Source organism: Falco punctatus, assembly GCF_963210335.1.
Source record: "Falco punctatus genome assembly, chromosome: 2".
In the NCBI taxonomy this organism is placed as follows: domain Eukaryota; kingdom Metazoa; phylum Chordata; class Aves; order Falconiformes; family Falconidae; genus Falco; species Falco punctatus.
In genome coordinates, this window is record NC_137581.1 from 84036558 (window position 1) to 84064048 (window position 27491).

Below are 27491 nucleotides of genomic sequence, written 5' to 3' on the forward strand. Positions count from 1 at the left end.
ACTGCAGCCAGACAAAACTTAAGCTGGCTGAGACTGAAGTCCAAGCTTCTGCCTCAATTTCATTACCCCTTCATTACTTAGCATTCTTTGTTGTTTTAAAACTGTGACACTATTTTGGCTGGTTATTCTCTGGTTACTTCCAGGCTCCCCTACTTCAAAGAGGGAGTTGCCATAAGCAATCTGTTCCTTCCCCTCCCCTTCAAAACCGAACAAGAACAATCTCCTGATACATGTTCTGGTGAGTAGGCCATCTGGGAGGAGGAGTAATCATCTCCCTTTGGCAAGGGAGGATTTTGGTGGGTTTCATGGTTTTGAAGTGCATGGGGACCCTATGGGGCAGTTCCTGGGAGGCATAACTGAACATTTATGTAACATCTGTATTGAAACCAGAATTACACAAAACCTCAAGACCATGGCCTGTCTGAGCAGCCTACACAGCAGCATTTCAGACACCTCTGACTTCTTGTAAGCTGCTGTTAAAAGGTATTGCTTTAGGTTAGACAGTATCGCTGTGCTTTGGGAATTCAAATTTGGAATATTTAATTTGATAATCCATTAAGCATTGACATAACAGTAACCAATCCTTCTCCTCCTTTTTCATGTGGGAACAGTGAACAATTACATAAAGCCTTTCACAACAGGATGTGTTCTTATCCTGATTTTGTCTGGACACAAAACTAACGATACTGTATTACTTATCCATTCTACTTTCTGTGTTCCTGCTCCCCAATACCTGTTAACTAAATCTGACACTGAGATTTCGTCTTCTGTACTACCATAAGTCTTCCACAAAAATCAATGACCAAGAAGAACAGAGAAAACCCATTGACGTTCTCCACTGAAGTAAAAACACTGTTTAGCAATTGTAGTGGTATCGCAGGAAGCATGGTGCCTTTGGCAGCTGTAAATCATTATCCATTTTTGTTGGCAGGTAGTCAGAAAGCATACACCATGCTCAAGACCAACCACAGCCTTTGCAAGCTGGTAAGTCAAAAAAAAAATGAAGAAATGAAAATAGGGAAAGAGCACAAGTCACCATGTAAAGGATGTCAGAACAGTCTGGTGATTAGGGTTAGCAACTAGGTCACAAGAATAAGCATTGTAGAGAGGGGAGGAGAACTCAGATTAATAAAGTAGGAAAGGGCAAAAAAGTAACAGAAACAGAAAAACAGCTTCATTATAGCTCTGGTGCTTGCCGACCTAATTACTGTTTAAGTGTCAGCTTCTAAATCAAACTTAAGTTGTCAACCACTTTGATATTATCTATTCTAACTTAGGCTTGAATGGCTGGACTCTATCTAAAGCATGTACAGCATTCATGAATAATCACCTCTAAGTGCATTATATTTACCTCTATCCATGACTATACTCGCATTGGGCCAGGAATGCAGAGCAATAGCAGTGAGTCTGAAGAACAAAAGCGTTAGTGCTGAGGACACAACTTTAACACACATACCGAGAATTCTACTTTGGGGTAGCTCTAATCTGATCCCTGAGCTGACCGCTGTGCGGCAGTAGGACTGCAACAGGTATGCTCTTGGAGCGTATCTTCCAGTTTACTTCCATCCAAAAGTAATTCAGTCTGCACGCTTTGAAATGATTCTGCAACACAAATCAAAGCACAGTAGGTGCTGACAGTTGGCAGTTTTGCTTCCAAAGCATAATCCTAATCGAACCAAAATGCTACTGCACATACGCTCGAGACACACCATATAGACTACGTTCAAAGTAGTAGAGAAACTGTGAGGAAGGAAGCTCTGGATAAATGATTCCTCAGCAAAGAAACAAAGGTTGTTACAGGGTGACAGTGATTTCCTGTGGAGCTACAAAATTACTTTGACAAAGTGACAAAAACAGAGTTAACATGAGCCTCTCCCTCAAGCAAAAAAACAAACCAAACAAACAAAAAAACCCAACCCAGAAACAAAAAACCTCACGACAGTGAAAGAAATTTCTGAAGCAGTCTGTTTCCTTGTCTCCTGCCTTCAAATGTTGTGTTCTTACTGTGGCAATCAAATACTGCTAATACACATGACACCAAAGGGCCTAATCTAAGACCTAAAAACCTGTAATCACAGAGTGCTTGCTCAGAAACACCAGAAAAACCCCGTATCTATCTAATTTGGGAACTAGGAGACAACCTAGTTGTCCCTTACTTCCCCCAAAAAACTCCACAAACAAAAAAGCACATTCTCCCCGAACACACACCCAAAGAATGGAAACCTTGCAATTACAGACTACAAAATTAACATCCAGTTTATGATCACCTTTATCAATATTTTCAGTAACTTCCTCTCAAAAATGTCACCAGCTTTTAAATAAAATAACACAGAAAGTCAACACACAATAAGCCACAGAAACTACATTACGATCTTTATGCCTTGCATTTACAGGTGGCTGAAGTTTTAAATAATGCATTGATAAATTCTTGTATTATACTAGCAAAGTGACAGCTACTTATTCAATAGCAATCACGTATTTTTAAAAAAATGCATAGTAAGATAAACCAATCAATGCACCTGCTAGCTCTTTTCAAGAAAAAAAAAAAAAACACCCATAAACTGTATCAGAATTGCTATGGACTGTTTTCTTCATAGCATGTTTTCACTCACAGCCTCCCTAAATTTGAAGAAGCTTTGAATGTGCATTCATTTTATTTTCCTCCCCTGTTTTGTCCCCGTTTTCATACAAATGAAACGTTTGTGTATGTCTTGTAAATTAGGAACAAGCCAACTCTCATTTTGCAGTTCAGACCATCTTCTGATGCCTTACAGACAAATTGAGGAACTTTTACTCAGAAGCTCTCAACTACAGTTGGAAACTGGATTGTACATGGATTAAAAACTACACGCTGCTTTTATTTGAAAAAAAAAAAAGAAAAAGAAAGGAAAAAATCCTTTGTGTTTAAATAATCACTGTATAACAAATGACTCCGTTCAGAGAAGGCAGATATTTAGCTGATCTAAGCTGATCATCAGCTGATCACAGTCTGTCTGGCTAAGTTGGTCTTTTGACTATATACCTCGTGACCAGAGGAGAGAAGATAAACACATCACAGTTAAGTATTATTTCTCGTAACATGAGAAACATGAAGGTACCTACTGACCTAAGATGAACCTAGATGTAAATAAAAGGACCTGAATTTTTGCATAGTGCCCAAGTTACAGAACTTGGTGCTGTTTAGGACAAAAGTAGAAATAGGTTTAAAAAACAGAAAGGAAATCAATAGATGAGGGAGAGGTAATTAATGTAACATGATTCTCCGGATGTATCCTCTACCCCATATAGTTTCCAATCTACTGATAACCATGACTTCACTGGGGAAGGCTCACTGTCCATGCTCTGCTCTAAGACTCTTCCCTGTATCATCTCCTGCCAGCTGCTGGCACAACACACAACGCCAGGGTGACCTTTTGGTATAGCAGGTCTGACATGTTCTCCAGTATGCTAAAACGGTCAACCACTTACCTTCCAACAATGCTAAAATGGCTAACCATTTAGCTTCTAACAACCTTCACGTTGTTAATACCTAGTTTAGCATATTCTACAGTTTGTGGCCATACATAATTTTCAAAAAGTTTCAATCATTTGCTAAAAGTTCAGGAGCCATCTGACCTTCAGATTTTAGTACACACAATTTTTCAAAGAAAGTATACACATACAAGACACCACATACACCTTTTCTTTTCATACTGGCTATGAAAGGTGGGAAGCAGTCCAGTGCCCAGTATGGATGAGTAACTATATCTAGTTCCTCTCCAAAGTGTTTTAAAATTGGATTAGGACCAGAGGAGTAAGTACTAGCACATAACATAGAATTGATAGATGGCAAGTGGTCTCTTTCATGAATTCTACTCACTGTCTACAATCCCCCTTTTTCACTCGGCTCTGGATCTCCCCTCTGCTCCCAAATCAAAACACCAAAACACTCACCATAAGCAGAAAGTACACTGTAACAGTGCTGTCTGCCTTTTGAAAGTATTTATGGGTCAGGTAAGGGAGGGGAAAAAACAAAAGGAAAAAAAAAAAGAAAGAGTACTACTTTTACTTTAGGTTAGACCTCTCTAGGCATGAGACAGATGGGCCAAGCAACAGTACCTGGGCACAATCCATTCACAAGAACGTAATTCCATTGCAGGTACAGTGTTTGTCCACTCTGAAAAGATCACAAGATCAAAGCTAAAAATACGCTGATTTTCCTGCTTTGAAACTCTTACAGGTATTTTCTTCCCCAACACACCTTACAAAGCAAAACCATGACCCAAATGTCACAAATAATACCTTTATGGATCTTCCAATAACACAAACTGGCTGTACAAAATCCAGCCTCCACTGTTTCAGTCTGTATTGGGTAATAATGACCTGACAGTTCTATACATTTGAAAAAGATTATCCTCAACTCACTGAAGTCTTTCTTGAAATTGTTACAATATTGTGAAGTGTAGAGAGCAATAGTTATTAAAAATATATATATATCAAATCAGTTTCCCTCTAAACTACCAGTGTTTTTCAAGCAACTATTATCCCCAAAATATTCTAGATCTCAGAATGTGCATTTTTGTAACCAAAAGAAACCTGGATAATTTCACATTGGCATCTTTGTTTTGCATGCAATAATTTTATAACAAACATAAGCCTATTACTTTATAAAGTTTATTTAGCTTTTCTGTGATGAGGCAAAGGTGAGGCAAATATTCTGCTCTGCACAGAAACTGGAGTTAGCCCTTGTTTGGGAAGCCAATGACTTACACCTCATTTAATTTAGAAAAATTAGTCAGAAAACAGTAAGAAGTAATTTCTTTGTGAAGTGCTAAACAAAGCTAGAGAAATGTGCAAACAAATCCTTCTCTTCCAAATAGTTATGCGTTGTCAGCATGTTTTAATACAAGTTTCCACCCTGCCTGTTCTTCCCTGAAGCAAGGCACGTGACAGCATTTCAGAGCATGTTTTAATGGGATTTTCCAGTCAACCAAAAATCAAATTGCACAGAAGTGACAGAAGAGTCATAAATATGTATTTCATCTTATTGAATTATATGGTAACTAGGTAAAAGATAATGAGGCACAGCCTCTTTAAAGATTTTTAGGAAGTTTTCTGTTACACTGGGAAACTGCATAAAGAGTGCAGTAAAGAGAGCATAGAGAAAGATGTACGCCACCAGAATCCCCAGAAGAGCTGCAGTCATACTCCTTAGTAAAACAGAAGGGTAAACAGCCCTACAAACAAGGAAAAAAAACCCAAGATTTTTTAAAACTACTGCTATTTCCCTCTCTCAACACCCATGCTCATCTTCCCCTCGCATCAGCTTTACCCAAATTTCCAAATACATTAAGATGCACTCTTATGGCTGCCTTTTACAGCATTACACTTGATTTTTTCTAAGTAGGAATTGAACAAACTTATGCAGAAAAGTACTCCAGCTGATCTGTATGTTTGGAGTATAGTAAAACATGATGTTCTGGCTTCAGCCTTAAAGAGGAATCAAGGAATTTCTCATTCCTTCCCACCACCACTACACACCCTTTACTGGGCATTAGAACCCCTGATGTGGGCTGATGGGAGTTCTGAGCTCTGCACTACAATTTCACACCCCTCCCGCTGACATCAATCTCCTGCCCTACCCCTTTGCTCTCGAATCCAACAATTTTACTCATCGGTCCCTTCTAACCAACTACTACAGAACAGCAGAAGCCTTAAATTCGTGGAAGATTTCCTAAAGAAAGCACACTAGTATACAGGATGGAGGCATTCTGAACATTGTAACATGAGAAAAGACTGGAAGACAAATTAACGTCTAATTAAAATGTGTCATTTCTGAAGCAATAATTACCACAATAAAGCTTTAAGTTACAGCTTATAACTGATCAATCATACAGCATAAATCCATATGAAAAGAAGCTGCACGAGTTTCAGCAGTCACAAAACTACCAGTATAAACACATACTTATGAAGTTTTCCACACTTTACAGCACTGTGAAAACACTAGATAATCTGTTCTGCCTGTGAGTAGGAAGCACAAAAAACTATGTCACAAAACAATTCAGAAGGATTTAAGCTTTAGAAATCAGTTTTAAAAGATCCAAGGCAAGAAAAATTTTACATATATTGAGTTCCTAACACTGACGTGCCAAATTAATGTGTCAAATTCATGTGCAATTAATCGTAACTGAAGATATAATTTATCTTAGTTGTGTCAAAAGCATACACAGAATTAAAATAAAGTTATTTTTTGAAAACTTCATTCACATCTGAAAGATCCTCTACAGGATCTAACATGGCTAAGATGGGAACAATTTAAAAGATTTAAAGGGTGTCCCTTACCCCCAGGAATGCAGCACCTCAAGAATGGGAAAGAGGAGAGGCATCTTCCAATACAAACACAGATATCACTGATACTTTTAAAATCTGGTAATTCTGTTGTATTAATTTATATATTAATACATTGCAGAAGTCATTGGAGAACCTTCCTAGACATGCTGTCCACCAACAGGTGTATCTCTACCTTTTATATTTCTGGTATAGATCACTTCATACCCACAAAATATTCATAGAACCATATTGCAGCCCAGGTTGGGGGAACCTTAAAAGATTGTCTGGTCCAACTTTTCATCGGAAAGGGAGCCCAGATGAGGTTATCTAGCACGCTGTCCATTCGCATCACGAAAACCCTCCAGTGATGGGGACTTCACCATGTCCCTGCAGGGGTTGTTCCATTGAATGACTGTTCCCACTGTAAAAAAATGTATTCCTTACACTGAGATGAAAACTTTGATCAAACCTTTGCCAAGAGTTCCTGAAGAATGGTCACAGTGAAAGTGCTTTGATATTTCAGTTTTTCTGAGATAACTGCAGATCTGATGATCTTGCAGTTGGGCACAAGTTTACGGTTCATCTTAAGTGTCCTCTATAAAAGGTGAGTTTGTTCACCTTTCTTCTGAGTTTGATCCCAAGATCTGTTCACCAGGTTCTTGGCCCTCTTGAGGGACTTCCTCATACCTTCCCCCTTGAGCAGTTTGCTGCTGTTCTTCAAAGAAGCCAGCAGAAAAAGATACTGATACGCTGCTGCTTCACTGGTAGTTTCAGAGTCAGCACTTAAAGCAATCCCAGCTAAAGCTGCTGTCTGAGTCCGAGTAGGTACGTAGTCCCTCACACACAGCCACGTAGTCCCACTCCCTCCCTTGAGTCAATACAAGGTCTGGCTGGTAGCTCCCAAGGCCAGCCAGAGGTAGCCCAGTGGAAAGCCTTTTGTGTGCGTGTGTCAGTATGCTTGTTTTAGTTTGACTGGTTTAATTTTAAAACAAATCAGCTTCATGGTTCATTGACTGCACAGCATTAAGTGTGCTAGTGCCAGCACAAGGGAACAGTCAAAATGCAAACCCTAGCAAGGATGGAGGGGAAAAGCAAGAACTCTTGCTTTCAGCCAGCAAGACAAGCTTACATCAGTTAAGCTGCTTTCAAAGCCACACACTCAAGAAGCCATGACTTTACTTTGCTGCTGCCCACAGCTCTGATAACCAATAGTAGCAAACAGAAAGTAGTACAGTGAGTCCATTTCATTACTGGTACTCGGAACTGCTCAGCAGTAGTGAAATAAAACATCACGGGCTGTGCTAATTTCAGCTGCCACAGGGGGAATCTACAGGAAGACAGGCAAGAGAGTTAGCTAATAATTCCGCTATTGAGACTTCATTCAACCCTTCCCCATAGCCACAAGAATGAAGACCAGGGACAGAAAGATGAACAGAAAATTGCTTATCCTCCCAGCTTTATTTAGCAAATAGTTTGAAGAGTAATACTCTGCCGATAAAAGCTGGAGAATACACACACGGTCAGTAAATATCACACTGATAAACCTGGAGGCACAGGCAGGTGCAAAAGTTCACATATGATGAAGTCACTGTTTCTGAATTTTCCTGGTAGCATTCCCCTAAACTGCCTTACACCAGCGAGCTAACAAATTCACACTTTTTGAGCCAAAAAGGAATCTTTCTTCTATGCCTAGTAGTAAACATTTACCTAGTAGTAAATGGCTGTATTTAGTTTAGACAGGTATATTAAACAGTTAATTTAGCAATATGGATTTAATAAGGAATCACTGTAAAGTGACTCTTGAAACCAGTCCGTGGCATTCATTCTTATACTACAGGAAAATAATGAGTTCAGCAAAACAGGACCATCCAGAATTACAGCAATAGAGTATAACGACTTGGCATAAACAAAAAAATCTTACCTACCCTAGAGTCTTGGCAAACATAGAAGTTCTGCAGTTTTAGCCAACAAAATGAATACTTCACCAGGATTAAGAAGTTTTATCTGCGACGAACTATTCTAACACTAACTCTCACACAGTCTCTTTCTGGAATTCAGTCTCACTTCATCTGACCACTGTTGGAGTAATCATATTGGTGCAGACTGAGCATTACATTGAAAATCTGAAAGTATGTTGAACGGCTGATCTTAAAACGAGATGCCAACTTTCAAAAGTCATTTCAGAAGCAACATGAGAAGTTGATTCAAACGCTTTGAAAGTAACACTCCACTGAGTAGGTACACAGCACAATGTAATGTGTAAAATGAGAGCAATCGATCTCAGACTTTCAAGGTGCAATTGCAGGATGGTCTGTTTCTCCCCCATGTAAAGACACCTACTTTAAAAAAAAAAATTAATTACACAAAGCAGCATTCTTAGTTTGAAAACAGGTAACACTTCTTGTGCTACTATATTGTCCAGGAGTCTTAGCTAGCCCTGAATGCTAACTCCTATATGTTGGGCTGTGCAAATATGTTTTTTGTCTGAATTTACACATCTGAACAGATGCAAAACTTTTATAAAATGTGAAAGATATTTTACATAATTATTATCTATCATTAAAAATAAGTGACAGCTTGAAATACACATAAAATAGCTTTCAACAAGTGTGTTTCCTTAGAAAGCCAAAACATACGGTGTGATTTTAGGTAGTTAGCATGGAATTTCTTTAACTTCCAGTATGAAGACAGGCTTTACTTTTGAAACATAGCTATTTTAATAATAGTATTCAGCAACCTTGATTAAAACACAGATCACTTGATAATCAGTACCATCAAAACTGTTGGCAATAAGAGAATGGGATAAGCATATTTCAGACCTCACAAATGTATATCAAGTTTTACTTAACTTTATCAGTACTTTATCTGTACTTTATCAGTACAGAAAACAAAGGTAAACAAGGAAAGGGCTGGGTATGGTCCGATTAGATTTCAAAAGGTCCAACAGTTACTGACATCTGAACTCAAACAAAAATAGCTAGCCTGAGAACGGATATTAGACATTAGGTCATTTAATCTACTCCCTTGTCAGTTCTGTATTGTTCTCTACTGAGCATTGCAAGTGCTTTTGTTTATAATGTGGAAGAGGAGAGGAAGCAAGGGATGGGGACGGGGGGAGAAAGTAGATTGTCTTTGGAAGCTGAAGAAAAAAAACCCAAACCCAAACATTAAAGAAACATGAGCCAGAGAAAGACAGCATCCTGGAAACACAGCTGATAGGAATTCATGAAAGAGCAAGACAAAAAGCAGCAGAGAAGTTCAGAACTGAGCAGAGAAACCGGAAGCAACAGCTCTCAACAGGACAGTGCACAAAAATAAAATTCCTGCCTATAGGAATCTGGTGTCATTTCTTGAATAAATGGGAAGAAATGAAGCATATAAGATTTATGGGATTAATGGAAGAGGGAAGTGGAGGGGCAAAATAGCTTAGGTTTTTCCCAGTACTCATACTGGGGGTAAGTGGTACCAACCACATCTCTTGTTCTCCTGCTCATCCAGCTGCTTCTAAGATCCAGGTAAGAGTCAAAAGTCAGATTTTTTTTTTTTCCCAACTTGATTAATTCCATGATCCACATCACTAGATGGATATGTAAATGCTTACGCTATCACAAGTGAGGGAAGTCACAGAAACAGGCAGGACAAAATAATGGACAACAGCATCATAGGAAGAGGGAGCTGTTTAAAATGACACGGCAAACCGAAATGGTTCGCAATCCTGTGGCCTAAAATAAGTTAGCACTGTCCTGAAGTGCATTTTATCCCTGCTTTTGCCACAGAATTGGTTCACGACTCTAGATAAATTATTTCAAAATACTGTTTCAAAGTGGACACTAAGTACGTGCATTTTATTTTAGGTGTGCCTCTCCCAAAATGTGAGTGCTTGATTTGCACTTTTAGCATAAACTTAGACCAGATAGTCAATTTATTTGCACCTCTGCACTTAATATAAATCAGGACACTGAACTCAACACCCTAAAAAAACCCCGCCATAACCTACCTGAACCAAACTTGATCTCCATAGTTTTATCTTTTATTCTTCATGTGGATTGGAAGGATGATTATTTCTTTGTCTTAGGAGAGCTCTCTCAGTTAAGGGGTGTCTCTGTGCGTGTGTTTGACAAGCACCAAGATATTAAAGTAATAAAACACAACAGAAGACACAAATTTATAATTCCATAGTCAAAGTAGAATTGGAACACACATTGAGTCACGTTCAGAAAATAAGTCTTAATGTCACACAGCCAAAATAAAGAGAATAAGACCAAAATACTTCATCTCTTTAATATCTTGAGTATAGCAGGGCTTTTTTATGCAACAAGGATGTTACTACTTAACAGAAACTGTAGCTCAACCTAAATGTATGAAGAGGCTGAATTAAAGCTAACTAAAAAAAAATCAGTCTCTTCTTCATTTGTGAGTGCTTGTGGAAATGACAATATAAGTATAGTTACTCTGCATGTAACTATCCACTTCTAACAAAAGAAAACCGATGCCACCATATTAGAATCTCAACGCGTGCCCGTGTTGTAACCAGATGCAATGCTTTGCAATTTCAGCTTATACATTATCTTGCAGCACTAGTTGGATGCAGACTTCTGGATGAACTTGCATGAGAAAGGGATAATCCATATTTTGCCTGGTGATTTCCTGATATTAGCTAATTCCAAGAAAACAGAAATACTCAGGAATCCCAGGCTCTATCCTAATCTGTTTTGGAAAGCAAAATGTTCTTGTCTAAAAGGGAATGAAGTGAGATGGCTGAACAGATGAGTAAAATGTCTCTCTTTGTTTCTGCGCAGTACTTCCACACAGGAAATCTCCATCCCCTCTTTTCTGGCTTCTAGTCTCACTCCCCTGCTTCACCAAGAATTATTGCAAACTCACCCTTACTGGATATGTCTACTCAGACTGTTAGTCACTTCTCACACTTGTAAATCTCCCCCACAACCGCTTTATCAATGGCACTCCCTCTGTTCAACACAAGACCCAGAATGAGCAATGCTGCAGTTGCACAATCCCTTTACACAAGTGTGTGCATGCCTATGTGTATACACACGTAAAAAAACCCCAGTGCTTTTACATACACACCTCTTCATTTATATACCAAAAAGATACAATTCTTTCCTTCCCCATCACACATCTTTCTTGAGCTAGCAAAGGCATCCCTATGGCAATGCAGAGAACCAGACATGAGTATTAACTAGGTTAATCAGAAAAAATGTTTAAAAGATTAGTGTGAATCAGTGGGTAATACTCTGTGCCACTTTACCCCACTGCTGTATAAACAACAGTGCCAGCATGGGGAGAAGACGGTACAGAAGGTAGTAACAAGCAGCAAGGCTGCAAAGAAAGCACAACTAGTTATTTTTTCTGTGCCAGCCTATAGTAATAATAAATTTGAAATGCTGATTTTAATCTAGAGCACCAACATTCGCATAACTGTCGCTCTTCCCTCCCCAGACTTATTTATGACAATGAGGTTATGAAAACTTGAGATTCTTTCAAGTGTCCTCATTTGCTTATAGTCCTCCCTTCACTCACTGGCTCCATTCCTCTTCATTTTGTTCCCAACAAAGCTAGCCACTGCTTGCTCTTTCACCCCTCACCCAATGTACCATGCAATCCCAGCTTCAACTGCGATGACACTGAGGCTCCCTGCACCCCTCCTCTTCCCGGCGGATATGAATAAATTGTTCCCTTGTCAGTATTAAGCCTAGAAGGAGTCCATCCGTGAAGAATCAGGCTCACAGCCCCAGCACACCTACCCACACTCAGCATCCTAAAGCTTCATCTGCAGCAACTGCCCCGGCTACTGCAGATCTGATAGTCTGTGGGTGACGCTGCCAAAAGTGAAAAAAGTTCTAACAGGAATATAAAAGCCTCAGATGGTTGTGGTGTTACCTTGCGGGTTTGTGTTTGGTGGTGGTGCTTCTTAAAACTTAAGAGAAAAAATTATTAGCTGCCCGTTTTGGAGACAACCACTAACCTCTTTCAAAGAGGAAACTCGGCAGCGCTTCTCCTTTGTTAAACACCGTCAAACCGTTTTCTTCCCTGGCTGAACTGCAAACGGCACCGAGCCCCTGGCAGAAGTTTCGGGGGCGGCGGGGCCGGGGGCGGCGGGGCAGGGAACGCTTCGCCCTGTCGCCGCTCCCGGGCCGGGCCGCCCCGCCGCGCGCAGCCCCGCGCGGGACCCGGCCGCACGCGCACCCGGCCCGGCAGCGCCGCGTGCCGCCCGCCCCCCGCGCGCCCCTCACACGCGGCCGCTCCCCCGGCAGCCCCTCCCCTGCCCGCGGCACCCGCGGACCCCCGCCCGGGGGGGGGAGAGGGGGGCAGCCCCTGTCCCTGCGGGTGCTCCCCCAGGTGGGCGAGAAGGCGCCGCCTGCCAGTCCCGGCCCCCACCCCGCGGCGCGGCCGCCCGCTCCGCTCCCGGACACCCCGGCACGGTCCGCTCTCCGCCGCCGGCCGCGCTGCGCCCCTCCGCCCAGCCCAGCCCAGCCCGCGGGACGTGGCAGGAGCCCCCACGGCGGCGAAGCGCCGCCCGCCCGCGCTGCTCCGCACTCACCGGCTGCCGCCCGAGCGGGGATCCGCCGAGAGACGGTGTGCGGGCGGCGGGGTGGCCGAGTGCCGCCGGCCCCGCGCTGCCGCCGCCGCCCCGCTCGCTGTCCCCCAACTCCGGTGCGTGCTCGCTGCAGCCGGCGCATGCGCCGCGGGCAACTCCCCGCGCCGGCCGCCAGGGGCCGCGAGCGGAGGGCGCCCGCCAGGCGGGGCGGGCCCGGCAGCCACCCGCGCCCCGGGAGCTGCGCGCCCGCCGCCGCCCGCGGGCCCCCGCCGCCCCCCCGCCGTGCCCTGCCGTGCCGTGCCGTGCCGTGCTGTGCTGTGCCGTGCCGTGCTGTCGGCCCAGGCCCCCTCCCGAGCGGCCCCGGGGGTCTGCGGCCCCGCCGCCGCCCCCGCTGGTGACCCCCCCTCGGCCGTCGACCGGGGCCCGGCGGACCCCGCAGACGGCGCCGCCGCCGCGGCCCCCCCGCTGCCTGGCCGAAACGCTCCACAGGCGCTTCCAGGCCTAAAGTTTGTATCAGTCTGTATGTATAGATACGCGCAGCCTTTCCGCGTGGTAGGGAAGTCACTTGTAAATCTTTTTTTCCCCTGACAATTGTCACCCTTGATGGAGAGCTAAAAATGATGTGAAAAGCTCTGATGTTCCCCCTCGCTGTGTCCCCAGGGCCCTGCGAGGGCTGTGGGTCTTGTGTCCCGCAGGCCTGGGCCTTTGGGCGCGCTCGGATTGCGCCCCCCGCCAGACGCATTTCAGGAGCCCTAAAACACTCATCTTCCACATTAAAAGTCAAGGATAGGTTCATTTCTTGGCACTGCCTAGAATTGGTACTAACTAACTTTTGGTCCTTCATCTGAAACTGCGGGGATTTTTAGCGTAATTTTTTTGGTGTGTGAGCAATACCTTCATTTTTGCCTCCCGGATTTTTAATGGATGTGTACAGAAAGAGGGTAAAGCTGCTTAGAAAATTCGTATCAAATTAACAATCCCTACCTGACTTCAGAGGTGCTGTTGTCAGTGGTGCAGTGGCCTGGTTATAAATGATTTAGGAATGATTCACAAAAAGAACAGCTTGGCTTGCCAGAAAAGAGATTGAGGTCTGAATGGCATAGAGTGTAAAATACCATTTATTCCGTCAAAATGGAAGTGAAACCCCCTATAAATACCTAGTGTTCTTTTGAAATTTACATTGCTGCTGCCTTCATATTCATTGCTCTGTGGCTCCAATTTTTAGTGGATTACTATTCTGTATACCTGTACTATTTACTTCTAATTTATATTAACAGACAACTGAAAATCAGCAGAAAAAGGAATGAGGTAATAGTACAGTCACAGAGACATTTAGGGAACAGAAAGACGAGACACAGTTTGCAATAGTTCAGACATGTCTCAGCTTCTTTAATGTCTCTTGACCTATAATTAAAAGTTAATGTTTTTGTATATGTCAACCGAGACCTGACTCTGAAACCATCAGCATTTAAACAAAAGAAATTGCATTAATATGTCTGACAGTACTTTGACACAATTACCTAGAAATTCAAATCCCTTGAATCAATGGGAGACAAAATACCTCTGCTCTTTGAAAGCTGGATGGGGCCCTGATAATGAATGGCCATTACTAAGGCCTATATAAATTTCATATGTAGTTGAATCAATCAGGGTCACGATCCCGTTTAAGGAGAGAGAGGAAGATAAGGTAGTTGATAATTGTTAACATTATTATCGTACGTAATATACCTTTCCTAGTTCAGTTTTCTGTTTCTGAGTCTTTAGTACCCTCCACTGGTGTTTCTTACAAGCTTTTCTAAATAAAACAGACTTTACTCCGCAGAGCATAGTCTTTCCAATGTTGTTGAACTGATACTCAAAACTACTCTGCAGAATTAGTTCCAGTTGGATATTAAAAAGTATTTCAATAAAGCCCTCAATGTTATCCATCCATTCATGTCTGTGAAGGAGAAAATTGTATCAAAAAAAGAATGGTTCAGCTAAACAGAAAATTTAACATTGTCCATATAATTAGGTTTTCATTTATTTGTTTAAAGCATTGGTTTTTATAAACTCAAGACTATAGGTCAAAAATCCTAGAGGGAGGAGAAAAGGGGCTTTGAAAATTATAATAATTGTATTATGTTCTCTATAATACAACACCATTAGCAGTGTAACACTCTGATACATGAAAGGCTGGGAAGGCAGACACACACACTGTACAAGCAAAGGCTGTGTATAGAGAAGAAAAAAAGAATGTCCCAGATAATTTTCATGTTTCATTTTGTCTTATGTTTGTCACAGTAAGATGTATATTTAGGGAACATGGATTCTTATACACTTACGGTGTTTTTTTTACCTTTTCCACTTGGAAAAGTTGTAAACAAACTTGTTTGATCTCTTGACAAATATCACCTTTGTAAGTGACATACACTTTCAGCCATCTGCAGAGACAAAAGAGGTTATTCCTGAGTCATTTCTGAAGTCCAGGAATCCCTGGTTGCAATAATTACTTTGGGGTATGAGCAATTTTCATGAACTACAACAATCACCAGGCATTTTAGTTTGTTCTGAACACTAAGGTGTGCTGAGATGGTTTCATTGCTGGAAATAAATAGAATTGTTTTAAAGTTACTTCAAGTTGTTTCAGTTGCCCCCCATTTGCAGCCAAAGTAGTAAAATATTTGTCAAGAGAACACTGACATGTTAAGGACTGCCCAAGTGGCATGACAAAACCCATGATTTTCAAATGCTGAGAGTCTGATTTTTCAAGGAATGTTTAAGTTTTGCTGATAGCAATTCAAAACTGAAACTGAAAATATGAAATTTTATATCCAGTGTTGACAGATTTTTACCTCAATTTCTCTTTCCAAAATAAAAGTTTCCTTTTTTGCATCAAATAAGTTGTATCAGTGAAAAAAACACTATGATTGATTATGTTGATTATACTTTTTAGGACTAGAAAAATATCTTCAGTGTTATGAAGAAATTCAGAGAAGACGTAAATACATTTAGAAAAAAGGTACATTTTAGATTACGGTATTGCAATTGCTTTTGAAATACAGATAACTTTATATTCTATTTACAGTTTTGTCTGAATCATCAGAATGTCTTTTCTTGAATTTTAGACAAATAATTCACTAATCTAATGATTTATTTATTTTCTAAAATGAAACTATATTTTGTAATTCAATATACAGATACCAGTTAGGCTTAAACACAATAAAAGTAAAAGGGCATTTTATGACTCAGCTGCAACTTTAAGAATATTTTACAAAATAAATTATAGGAAAGGTACAAATTTTAGAATCTGTCTGTATCTTAGACTAGAGTATTTTTCAGAATAATGGACTCAAGTACTAAAATAATACCACTTGGAATTTCCATGGCATGAACAAAAAATAGTGGCAAACTCCATTAGGTTGCTTGAGAGAGTAAGATGCTTTCCTTGGGATGGTCTCATCTGACCTTTTGCATTTTCTTGTAGGCGATTTGGACTAATTTTCATGGAAAATGCTGAATTTCTCTTCCTGCCAGCCACAGCCTAATGCAGGTACTGCTGATGCTATTGTCCCGGTTGGTAAGTGAGATTGAGAATATCTAGTGGCTCATTCTGGCCCTCTCACAAGACAGCAGCAGAGGCAGTCCGCTCTCCTCATCTCAGCCTCTTCCCTTCTACTGTGTGAAGCAGCAGCTGTTCTGGGTGCTTCTTCCTGTCCTTTCCCCATAGTTGGCTGTAACATGGAAATTGTTTGGCAAATAGGTGTCATTGGTGGCAAATAGGTGTCATTGTTAGACTGCAGCATTTGGAGTTCTGAATGTTTGTATGGCTGAGTCATGAAACTTGGATTTGAGTCCTAATCCCAATGCTGCCAAGGCTGGCCTGTTCTGAATCTCGAGCTCAACATTTTCTTTGGTGTCTTGACACCTGATTCTAGTGCCATGATGCCTAATGACAAAGTGCTTTCCAGGGGTCCCCATTCTCTCTTATTCCCATCAACATCAGTCTGTTTTCTTCCAAATACATAACCATCAAAATGGCAAACTGTATACTTCTCAATTATGAGATCAGAGGTGAGAGCTCCTGTGTCCACACACACCTCTGAAAATTGTTTGTGGGGAACTGCCCAGGTCATCCATTCACCTCTGACGTGCCCCATGAGCATCATGCAGACCTCTCTGGAAGTCTGGAAAGAGATGTGCACCATGTGAAGAAAAGAGAAGTCAAAGGCATATGTGCAGGCAAGGCCTGAGAAAAAGCACCAGAGAGTTTTCAGCAGAAAGTACAGGGCCGTGTTGCTACTACCTCCTAAATTACCTGTGGGAATGCTGAACAAGTTCAGCAATTTCTGTGGAAGCTCAGATTCATTAGGGGGCAGGTGAATGTGAAAGAAAGTACAGCTGAAGTACAGTTCTTGTGGTGGAAGGCTGCTTGGAATGTAGAAGACAGCAAAATAATGAAAAGTAGACTTGCAGGGCAGAGAGAGACATGAAATCTGACCCAGAAACTGTTGTGGAGAAAGGAGAAGCTCTGACAATTATTAAATTAATCTGTAAAGAATGAAGGAAACTCCCAGCCAGGTACAAGCTATGTGGATGCCTGGAATTCAATGATTTCCCTACAGTTTGGCTGGACAATGGAGACAGGCACACACCATTGTAGGTTAAGTCTTCAAGAGTTGTGAATTTACATCTGCCTTTCTTTGGAAGGCAGGGAGTTTTTCTGTAATAATTTACGAATGCTTGCCACAGTTTGTTTGATTATGTAGTATTCAACCATATCTATTCAACTTAATGGGAGGTGGTTGGGTAGTAACCAGGAAAGGCAATAGATGGAAAAAATTATTTATAAGGGATAGGAGACAATATTTAACTTCATAATTATACAGTACTTTCTTCCTTGATTCCAGATGCATTGCACAGTTTGTTTGTAAAGGCTTAGAGCCAAAAGCTCAAAAGGGCAACGAAAAAGTTAAAGACGAGTCTGTGAACAGAGGACAAGAAATGTCACAGCCATCTCTGAAAAGAGCAAACTGTCATTGAGCCTTGCTGAAAAAAAGTGGAGGCAAAAAAGCAGACTGATCCTTAAGTAGAACTAATTGTGGAATCTTACAGTTAGGCAGAGTTTCTCCTCAGAAATTAATCAATTTTTAAGGATATAGTTTAATAAAATTTCAATTAGGAGAGGTATCTTTTTTCCAGCGTTGAATTTCCAGACAGCAAGAGACCCATTAGTACAGGTAATAGATTGGCTGTGTGGGCACTTTCCTTGGATTTTTGAAAACAAATTCAAATCCCTGCTCTTTTTCTTCCCATACATGAGGTGGGGAAATATTTAGGTCCCACTTCTTAGAGATTTGTCACTTTATATAAATAATGAAGTATTCACCAAAACAGTAGTAGTAAACCCTCCTGAAGTTCCTAACTTCCTGTTAAGCTGAATGACCCTCAGTTTTCATGAAAAAGTCTTAAAACTCTTCTTTCCCCCCATCTTCTGCTGCAGTATAGGAATAGTTTTGATGTTTTATGTAATATCTGCTTTCATTTCTAAAAAAGTCAACAGTCATTTGATTTTAAAAAGATTGTCGTAGGCAATTACACAATGGCTTCTAAATCCAGGGTACCTTCAGGAGGTCCACTCCCAAGTCCTGAAGAAAAGTGAAAATCCAGCCAGACCTTTCTGGGGTGAATATCGTTATCACGCAGCCCAGGAGCAGGACAAGGAGTGGGAGTAACAAGCATTCCAGCTGAAGGGAGATGGAAATCCAAAATGTGTTGCAGTAAAAGGACTGACAGGACTTAAAAAAATGGAAGGAAGCCGTTGTGGCTAGCACAATAACTGTGATACTGTACTGTTTTCTAGAAAAATATAGTATATACCATAAATTTAGGCACAGCATACACATATAAAGAAAGTGTGCCTTAGAAAGTCTTTTTAATATGTATAACACGATACAAGTAAAGATACTTTTAAATACAGAACTTCTTTGAAACGAGTGAAGGAGAAATATATAAAGTATCATTTACTGCCAAGAATAGTGCAGGTGTATTATGAGTGTTGTCTTTCAAAGTCACATATTAAGTTTTCCTGTTTATGCTGTGCATTGTGTTTGCACAGCTAAATTGTACCTTGCACTAGAGCATTTCTCTGGAAGTCACGCTTTCACATAAATGTAACTGGTTTATTATCTCTTTGTCATCAAACAAAGCAAACAAAGGTAAACCCAAGAGGTTTCTAAAGTGCTGAGTCGCACACAGATCTAATGTCCTCATTACTCAATATTTCCTGCTCCGTGACTTTTTCTTATCTCCTGACAAATGACAAATTTCAGCACTGAAGGGGCTAGTCTGATAACAAGAAAACACTGCAAATGTTTTCTCCTCCTTTTATCCCTTCATCTTGTTTTGCCATCTAGCTTTGAAATTTCTGATGGCACAAAGAAGCAGTAACTGCTGTGGGGAACCACACAACATTTTCCAGCATATTAATCCATTTCTCCCTTCCAGTCTCTCTGCCTTGAGATCTTGGACTGGAGCAGTATTCCCCTCAGCCATGTAGGGCTAGATCAGCTTCTCTTTAGGGCCCATGAAAGTTGCCTCTTAATCAGTCAGGGGAGCTGGTCTGTAATGGCAGCGTTGATGAGCGATGTTCCCGAGGAGCTAAGCATGTTGCCTTGCAGTGACCCCTAACCCTGCTTCTGCGCTGAAGCGCTGCCTCGCCAAACCTCCACATCAGCAAGCAGGCTTCACTAAGCAGCTGCTCTCTGCATTATGTGAATTTACACCACATTAATGAATTATACACTCTTGCGCTATTTTTGAGTGCGTTTAAAGATCAACTCAATTCAAATATTTTAGATTCTTTTATAATCCTTTATTGTTTCAGGACAGTGACATTGGAATGTTTAGTGTTCTGAATGACTGACTGCTCACATTTAACTGGCTTTGTGCTTTCAGAAATTAATTTATGATTTGCTACAGTCCCTTCCCAAACACTGACAGGATTCGATGCGTGTTCCGCTTGTATTGTGATTGTTTAGAAAGCACCATTTTGCATCCGTGAAGTTATTTGCGTGACTCACTGTAGATCACACAAGTGTGTTATTGATCAAAGCCAAATATATTGCAAAGTAAATGCAAATGTATTTCTATTCTATAACCTGCAGTAAGGAGAGCAGGCTGCAAATAAGACCATACCACTGTTTTTATAATGTATATTTTAGTTTCATTGGTGGCCTCCCTGTGACCTATGAAAGTGCCATAATTACTTTTCTCATCCTGAGTATTTCTGTATCTCGTAATTTCTTCTGTGGTGTTGAAACAAAGAGGAAAAGAAAAAGAAAAAAATAAAGGGAAATATTTAAATACAATCTGGGTGCTTTATCTGTGCAGTTCTTCCCTACACATTAGCAACCACAAAACCCCCAGCATTGTATGACACACATCTGCAAGTTATTTAAGACAGTAGTAAACCTTGGAACTGAAGATTATGTGCCTAGATCCCTACTGGGACAACAAAATAAGCCACTTTCTAATCAGAGCTTCTGAGAAGCTGGTTAAGAATGTGAGAACATCCTGGAAGAAAAACAAATAGGTGATGAAGTAATACCTTTCCTAAAAGAAAATCTGGCAACAGTTAGGAAAATCCTAATTCCCATGATATTTGTGCAAATAAGTGATTTTGGATTCATGCTGCTAGGCTCTATCCTTTGAGTTTGGGATATATTTCCATACTTTTAAGAAAAGAGGAAGAATAGGAAATTGATGAGTGGCTTTTTATTTTGTAACACCACACAAAGCTTTTGAAAGTCCACTTGATATAAAAAATAAATAAGGAACTATGTTTAATAGGACTGTTCTACCAATCTCAGCATCCCTGTAACATTACAAGCAACTCTGATTTCTTTTCTGTGGTTTATAGTGTCTCTCCAGAACATCTCAACAAAATAGCATCCTTGCAAGGCATTATTTTTTCTTAAATTCTGTTGTGCTGTTTGCAATATATATTTGATACAAACATTTAGTGACAAGGTGAGCATACAAAAAGAGCAAATATCCCCGAGTATAAAGTCCAACATAAATTGAATGACTGGAAATTGACTTATTTAGCACTTTGTTACTTTGTGCTGTCAGAATTCCGCTGACATGATCTTATAAGATGCAGAACTATGTGCCTCCAGATTGTTAAGAAAAGTCTAAGGAGAATTATATTTATTCTGTACAGTCCTCCAAGTACATGTCTTGAATTTACTCATAGTACAATAGTGGCAAAATCCTCTCTTGTGCTATAATTCTGCTAAATGAGAGACCTTATTGGAAGACCCCACTTCTTTTCTGGGCAGAATGTGTCTCTTGGAATGTGTGACTGATAAACCAGATGGCTCTCCTGCCATTCAGAGGGTCTTTGGCAGGCTGGAGGGGTGGAACAACACAAGCCTCATGAAGTTGAACAACGGGAAGTGACAAGCCCAGCCCCTGAGGAGGAGTAACACTGTACAACCTACCTCCTGGAAAGCATCTTGGCAGAAAGGGACCTGGGAGTCCTGGTGAACACCAAGCTGACCATGCCATGTGCTATATCCCCTTGTGACAAAGGTGGCCAACATCATGATGGTCTGCATTAGGCAGTGTCATCAACAGCTGATGGAGGGAGGAGATCCTTCCCCTCTGCTGAGCCCTGGTGAGGGATATCTGGGATGCTGGGTCCAGCTATGTTCTCCACAAGACAGACATGGACTTACTGGAGCGTGTCCAGTGAAGGGCCATGAAGAAGACTGAGGGACTGGAGCATGTGTCATACGGGGAGAAGCTGAGAGACCTGGGACTGCTCAGCCTGGAGAAGGGCATGGCCAGGGGAATCTCATCCATGTGTACAAATACCTGAGGTTTATCCTGGAGAAAACAAAGGCAGACTCTTGTCAGAGCTGCCCAGTGACAGGACAAAAGGCAATGACACAAATTGAAATACAGGAAATTCCATTTAAATATAATATTAAAAAAAAATATTAAATGATGATGAGAGTGGTCAAACACCAGAACAGGCTGCCCAGAGAGGCTGTGGAGGCTCCATCCCTGGAGATACTGAAAACCTGCCTGGATATAGCCTCTGAGCAGAGTTTTGAACTGTCCAATTTAAATCAGCAGCTGTTTCACAGCTCTTCATGACTAACCTAATGGAATGGTCAAACGGGAGCAGTGAAAGAGATTTTAACATCAGAAAAAATATGACGGTTGGTGTTGGGAAAGACAGCAAGCAGAGGACCTCCTGGTGAAGCACTAACTCTTTCTGTTAATGAGTAAGCATGTTAGTGAATGAGAGGCTTTCAGCTGACTGCACCCAAGCCTGCATGGAATCACAAGATTTGAGCTTCTGTATCAGCATCAGCGACGTAACCATTTGCCTTTGGCTCTGAGGCTTATCCTTCTTAGTGTTGCAAAGAACTAGTGACTTGCATGTGTTCATTCACAGTTTATTTTGAAATGTCTTTTCTGAATATTGTTTCTGGGTACCTGGGGAAATTCTAGGATGACACCGGAGGGTTATTGCTGTTTGGGCAATGCTAGCTTGTTTCTACGTAGCTAACAACAGCCGTATTAGCAAATAATTGATTTGTGGTCAGGAGCAGGAGTGAAGGTAGATTTAAACTTCAAGCTAATTTTTGCTGAAGATAAATCCTTCTCGCCTTGGTTTAGCTTTGTAATATCCAGCAACTCTGAGAAAGGTCACATTCTTTCTTGTAACTCATAACCATGTTGGAGCAGGATCCAATGGTGAGAGCTACAAGTTGTTCTGATAAGCATTCCACTGTTTGCATCTCCACAGCTGATAGAAGAGTTGTGAGAAATCATCTTAACAAAATCATAAGCTCTTAAAAAGAAGAAAAAGGGATACAGAAATAGGAAAATCAGATGAGTGAAGATGGGTATGAAGAAGTGGTGTGGGTGTGAGGGATTCATCAGAAAGATTATAGAAAAGCATTATGCAGGAGAGTGCAAACAATAAAAAGGGTAACAAGAAGTCATTCTATAACCATGTTAACAATTAGAGGAAGACCTGAAAGCTTCTGGTGGATTTATCTGTAGTCCTAGTCCATTGAGTGAGTCATAAAATGGAAAATATGCTTATTACATTGTCAGATAATATGCAGAGGAATTGCAGGTATGCTTGAGTACAGGCTTAGAATGAACAATAATCTTGATAAACTGAAAAAAACAGAGGATGAGATTTTATAGAAACAAATGAAAAGTAGTATACTTGGGCAGGATTAATCACCCACACGGATATGATACAGTATATCAGTTCTTCAGAGGAGGATCTAGGGAGGGGTCATGATATGGTAGATCACAAGCTGCATGTGAGGCTAAACTGAAATTCATATTGGGGCTTATAAGCAGTAATAGATTGAAGGACATAAAAAGTCTCTTTTCCATTCTGCTTATCACTGTTAAGGCCTCTGCTGGAGTACCATATCCAGGTTCTGAAGGAAAAAATGTTGGAGATTTTAAAGATCAGTGAAAATGGGCAGACATTTAAGAAGCATGGCTTACCAGGAAAGACTGAAAGAGCTGGGATTGCTTAGTCTACAGTGGAGAAAATTGAAGTGAGATGTGATAGCAATCATTAAATACAAAGAGGCTTTTCCAAAGAAGGGAATCATCAATTTGCCAGGTGATTGGTGGACAGGGAGAAGAATAAAAGAGATTTATGTTAGGTATTGGGAAAGTCTTTCTCACAGTGGCTTAATAAAACAGTGAAAGTCATTGCCTGTATAGCTTGCAGTCTCCATTATGGGTTCTTAAAAAGTAGACAGACACGTCAGGAATGGCAGTATCATTGATCCTGAATTGGGGCAGGAGGATTATGATTACTAAATGCTTTCTTGAAGTCTTATTGGGTTGTTAGATAGAAGATTTTACCAATAAACCTCAAAACACTTTCTGAAAATTATACTATATTTAAATGATATGTTTATGATTAAAAAATTCCATTTATTCCCAGTCCATAGGGATTTTAAGAATACTTACAACTTTAAACCCATCTGGGTTCCTGTATCCTGGCAAATCTCCAGTAACCCAACTGACTACCAACAGGTCTATCAACAACTTGTGGTTTTAGTTGCCACGCAATAAAAACTTACTGTTGTTCTAACCTATACGGTTCTTTTAAGCTGGGTGTTTGGCTGGCAAGTGCTAGTGTAAATTTCTCATATAGATAGGACCTTAGATAACTATGTGAGGAAATTTTGGCTCTAAACATATTCATCCTATGTATTTGTCAGGAGGTGGTTCCACCCCTCCCTGCCTGCAGGTCTGGCCAGAGCTGAGGCTTTGCATAAGGCAGTCTGCAAGTAAAAGGCAACACCAAGGAGCCAACACTGCCCTGATCCTTTGAGTTTTGAGTTCAGCATCAAGCCATCTTTTGTGACTACTCTGAAAAAAAAAATAAAATAAGCAAACAAAGGCAAAACAAACAAGCAAAAAAATCCACAATGGCTCAAGGTCTTATTTTATGAAAAATAGGATTTATACATAATGGCATGAATTGAAAACAGCACATTACCTGAGATTTACATATGGTCTTTCTCAAATGTTCCCAGATACTTCCTTTCATCTGCTAAGAAAAAGAAAAACTGGTAGGTCACACTGAAATAATTCTTGTTTAATTCTCTTCTTGTAATATAATTTCCCCCTCCTTATTTATTTGCCAGACAATACAGGATTTCACCTACTTATGGCAACAGATACATTTCCATTGCTTGGGAGAGCTGAGAGAATCTTTAGTGGTTTACCTTTCCCTTTGTGTGGTGTCTAGAAGTCTTGTGGCTGTAAGGATGTCTCAATTTAAATCTTATTTGGTCTCTGTTTTATGAAATGGAATGCTGATCTACATCTGATTGGCAAGACAAGATTCCTTAGAACGAAGATGACGGGTATCTCTGATATGTCTGCTTACCTGTTAGGGCTTACAGATTGACTGAAGACAACCTCATCACTCTCTTGAATGCCACTGCACCTTGTAGTGAGGTGTTAAGAGGAGGCTGGGGAAAAAACAGAGATATATGATAAAGTCATGTAATATTATGTTGTTAGCTATAGTTGTGTATGGTCCTGATGAATTAGATGGCCAGTTATCTTTATGAACAGCTCCTATAGACAGTGCACTGTGTTCGGTAGTAGATGTTTTCTGTTTGTTGGCTCTGAGCTTCCCCAAACAGCCTCTTACCAAGAAATGGCCTTTGTGGACCTAGAGCATTTCCACTGGCAGCCTTCAAAAGGAACAGCTGCATTTTCCCAGCCCTTTGCTGTTAGGTATCATTCCCTCAGTGCAACTTTGGTGATTTACTACAGCACTTTTCTTATCTGTTCCAGTGCCAAGTGAAACAAGTTTATAAAAACATGCAGTAACACTTTTGTGCAAACACATTTCAGTTTGCTTTCCAGCCCTCCGGCAGTATGTACATTGTCAACTGTTATATTTTAGCTGTGAGGTGGCCCTTTCAACCTCTAGGGCTAGTAAAATTTTTTAACTAAAAGGAAGCATTATCATGCTCTTCAAATGAGTTAGTAGTAGTATTTTACCCAAAGTATTTGATAACCAGCAACATTTGTTGTTTCCCCATGGAAAAGTGTCACAAAAATTATAGTGTTAAACAACCTGTTAGTGTATCTAGACTTAACAGCCAAGGAGACAGGAGGAGGAGTTTTCAGAGGAAAACAGTTTAAACTAGTGTGTTAGGCAAACCAGGAAGATCAAAGTTTTATTTTCCTTCCTGATACTTGTGATTTTGGCAAATTCACTTTATCAAAATGAAGATCATAGTTTTATCCTACAGTGTAATTTTTGCTAACATAGGACTCTGAATATGTCCTTGAAATCAGATTTGAAATGTTGAATAAGCAATAAAATGTATAGCAACTTTCATTTTTAGAATTTGTTTAAAAAGCCTGAATCAGGCCCAGTAAGTAGACATATGAATTCTTCCATAGTTTCACCCACATTACATTATGCCCAGCTTGTCAGCAATAATACAATATAGGGGGACAAATTCAGATTTGGCTGGAAAATAAATATTTTTGTATTGCTGTCTGAAGTAGTGTATTTAGGATCTCCATTAAACAAACTGATACTGTAAAAAAAAATCCATTTCCTGCTTTCATAATCAATTGTCATGTTAAAAGTAGTTTGTATTACTGTTGTGTTCTATTGATATCCAGCATATGCTGATTATTAAATTAAATATTTTAAATATGCAAATAGGAAGTAATTTATTTGGCAGTTGAATAATGATTCAGAGTCAATGAATTTGTTCTTAGGTTTGATTCTTTCCAAATATGAGAAATTAATGACAACATTTGTGTTAGCTGTTTAAGATAATATAAAACAACTTGATTTCTTCTGAGAACTCTCTAAATTTATGCTGTAGTTGCATTTGGCTAATGATTTCGGTTCAAGTCATGCAAATAATTAATTCTGAAAACTATCAGGTTAAAATTAATATTATTCAAGAAAAACAATTATTTGTTACAGATGACTTCTGCAGTTATTGCAGTGGAAGACATTAACAATATTTCCTTCCGTTATTTATTCTTATGCTCCCTTTGTGCCATGCAATGAATATAAACAAAATGATCTGTTTCTTCTGAATTTGTCTTTAGGCTTTCATGGGGGATGGGGTGGTGGGGTGTGGGGGGGTGGGAGTGGAGAGAGTTGTTGATTTTAATTGAATTTATATATGCATCACAGAAAAGAGTTTATCGTTCTTATTGGTCTCAGGGTGTGCAAATGTTTGTTCTTAAAATGTTTAGAACTTAAATTTCAGCTCAAAATTGATCTCACAGTGTTCTTTAAAATCTCTAGATCAAAGGTGCTTTGGAAAACACCTATCTAGTAATACCAGGAGACCAATGTTTTCAGTCTTAAGACTTAAATTAAAGGTTCAGTTCCATGGACAGCTAAGCTGCTCTAATTACTTGCTGTGACTGAAAGGAGGAGAGCTTCCTTCACATTTTCATCTTCCAGATCTCATCTCTCCTTTTTCTTACCTCAGCCTCCCTTCTCCGTCTTCTCTCCTCCAGTCCTTCCCCAGTTCTGACCATTTGATCCATCATCCCCCTCCCCCTGCCTTATTCCAGCTCTGATGCTCCTCAGGACCTCACCCGTAGCGGCAGCAGTGAATTTTTAGTGAACTACCTTGTGGAAATGGACTCTGAGTTGCATAGCCATTGATAGCCTTATGAGACATAGAAGCAGCAAAGGTTTCAAGGTATTGTGTCACCAGTAGTTACCCACATAAATTACTTTAACTTGGAGTTTAGGTATCCTACTGACAGAAAGCCCCTGACTTCTTCATATAGAGTTGTGGTTTTCTGTACTTCATAGTAAGAGAAAATCTGCCTGCATCCCTGTTTTGTCACTTAGAATTACAATATTCAAATTTCAAATAAATAAATAATGCTAATCTATGTCCGGCACTGACTAATGAAATTCTTTTCAGCATGAGCATTTTTACACTCCATCAGCATTTGTGGATGGCTTCCTGTAAAACAAAAGATGGTGCATTCAGTACAAAATTTAATAGATGAGGAAGAACAGTTACAAGGTTTTGTTCTCCCTAATATAATATGCCTGGCAACCAAGGACAGG

The 27491-nt window shown here is 40.4% G+C and overlaps 1 protein-coding gene across 1 annotated transcript in view; it reads right to left on the minus strand.

Annotated features, from left to right (window-relative positions):
* The window catches only part of PRRG1 (proline rich and Gla domain 1), a gene marked incomplete at its 5' end in the record, with an annotated part of 75148 nt that extends 48195 nt beyond the window's left edge, over positions 1–26953 (minus strand). Inside the window, 2 exons of the mRNA XM_080377675.1 lie at positions 12872–13479; positions 26891–26953. Coding sequence (XP_080233801.1) covers positions 12872–13479; positions 26891–26953 — 671 coding nt within the window. The remainder of the gene's footprint in view (positions 1–12871; positions 13480–26890) is intronic.
* Between the last annotated feature and the right edge of the window lie 538 nt (positions 26954–27491).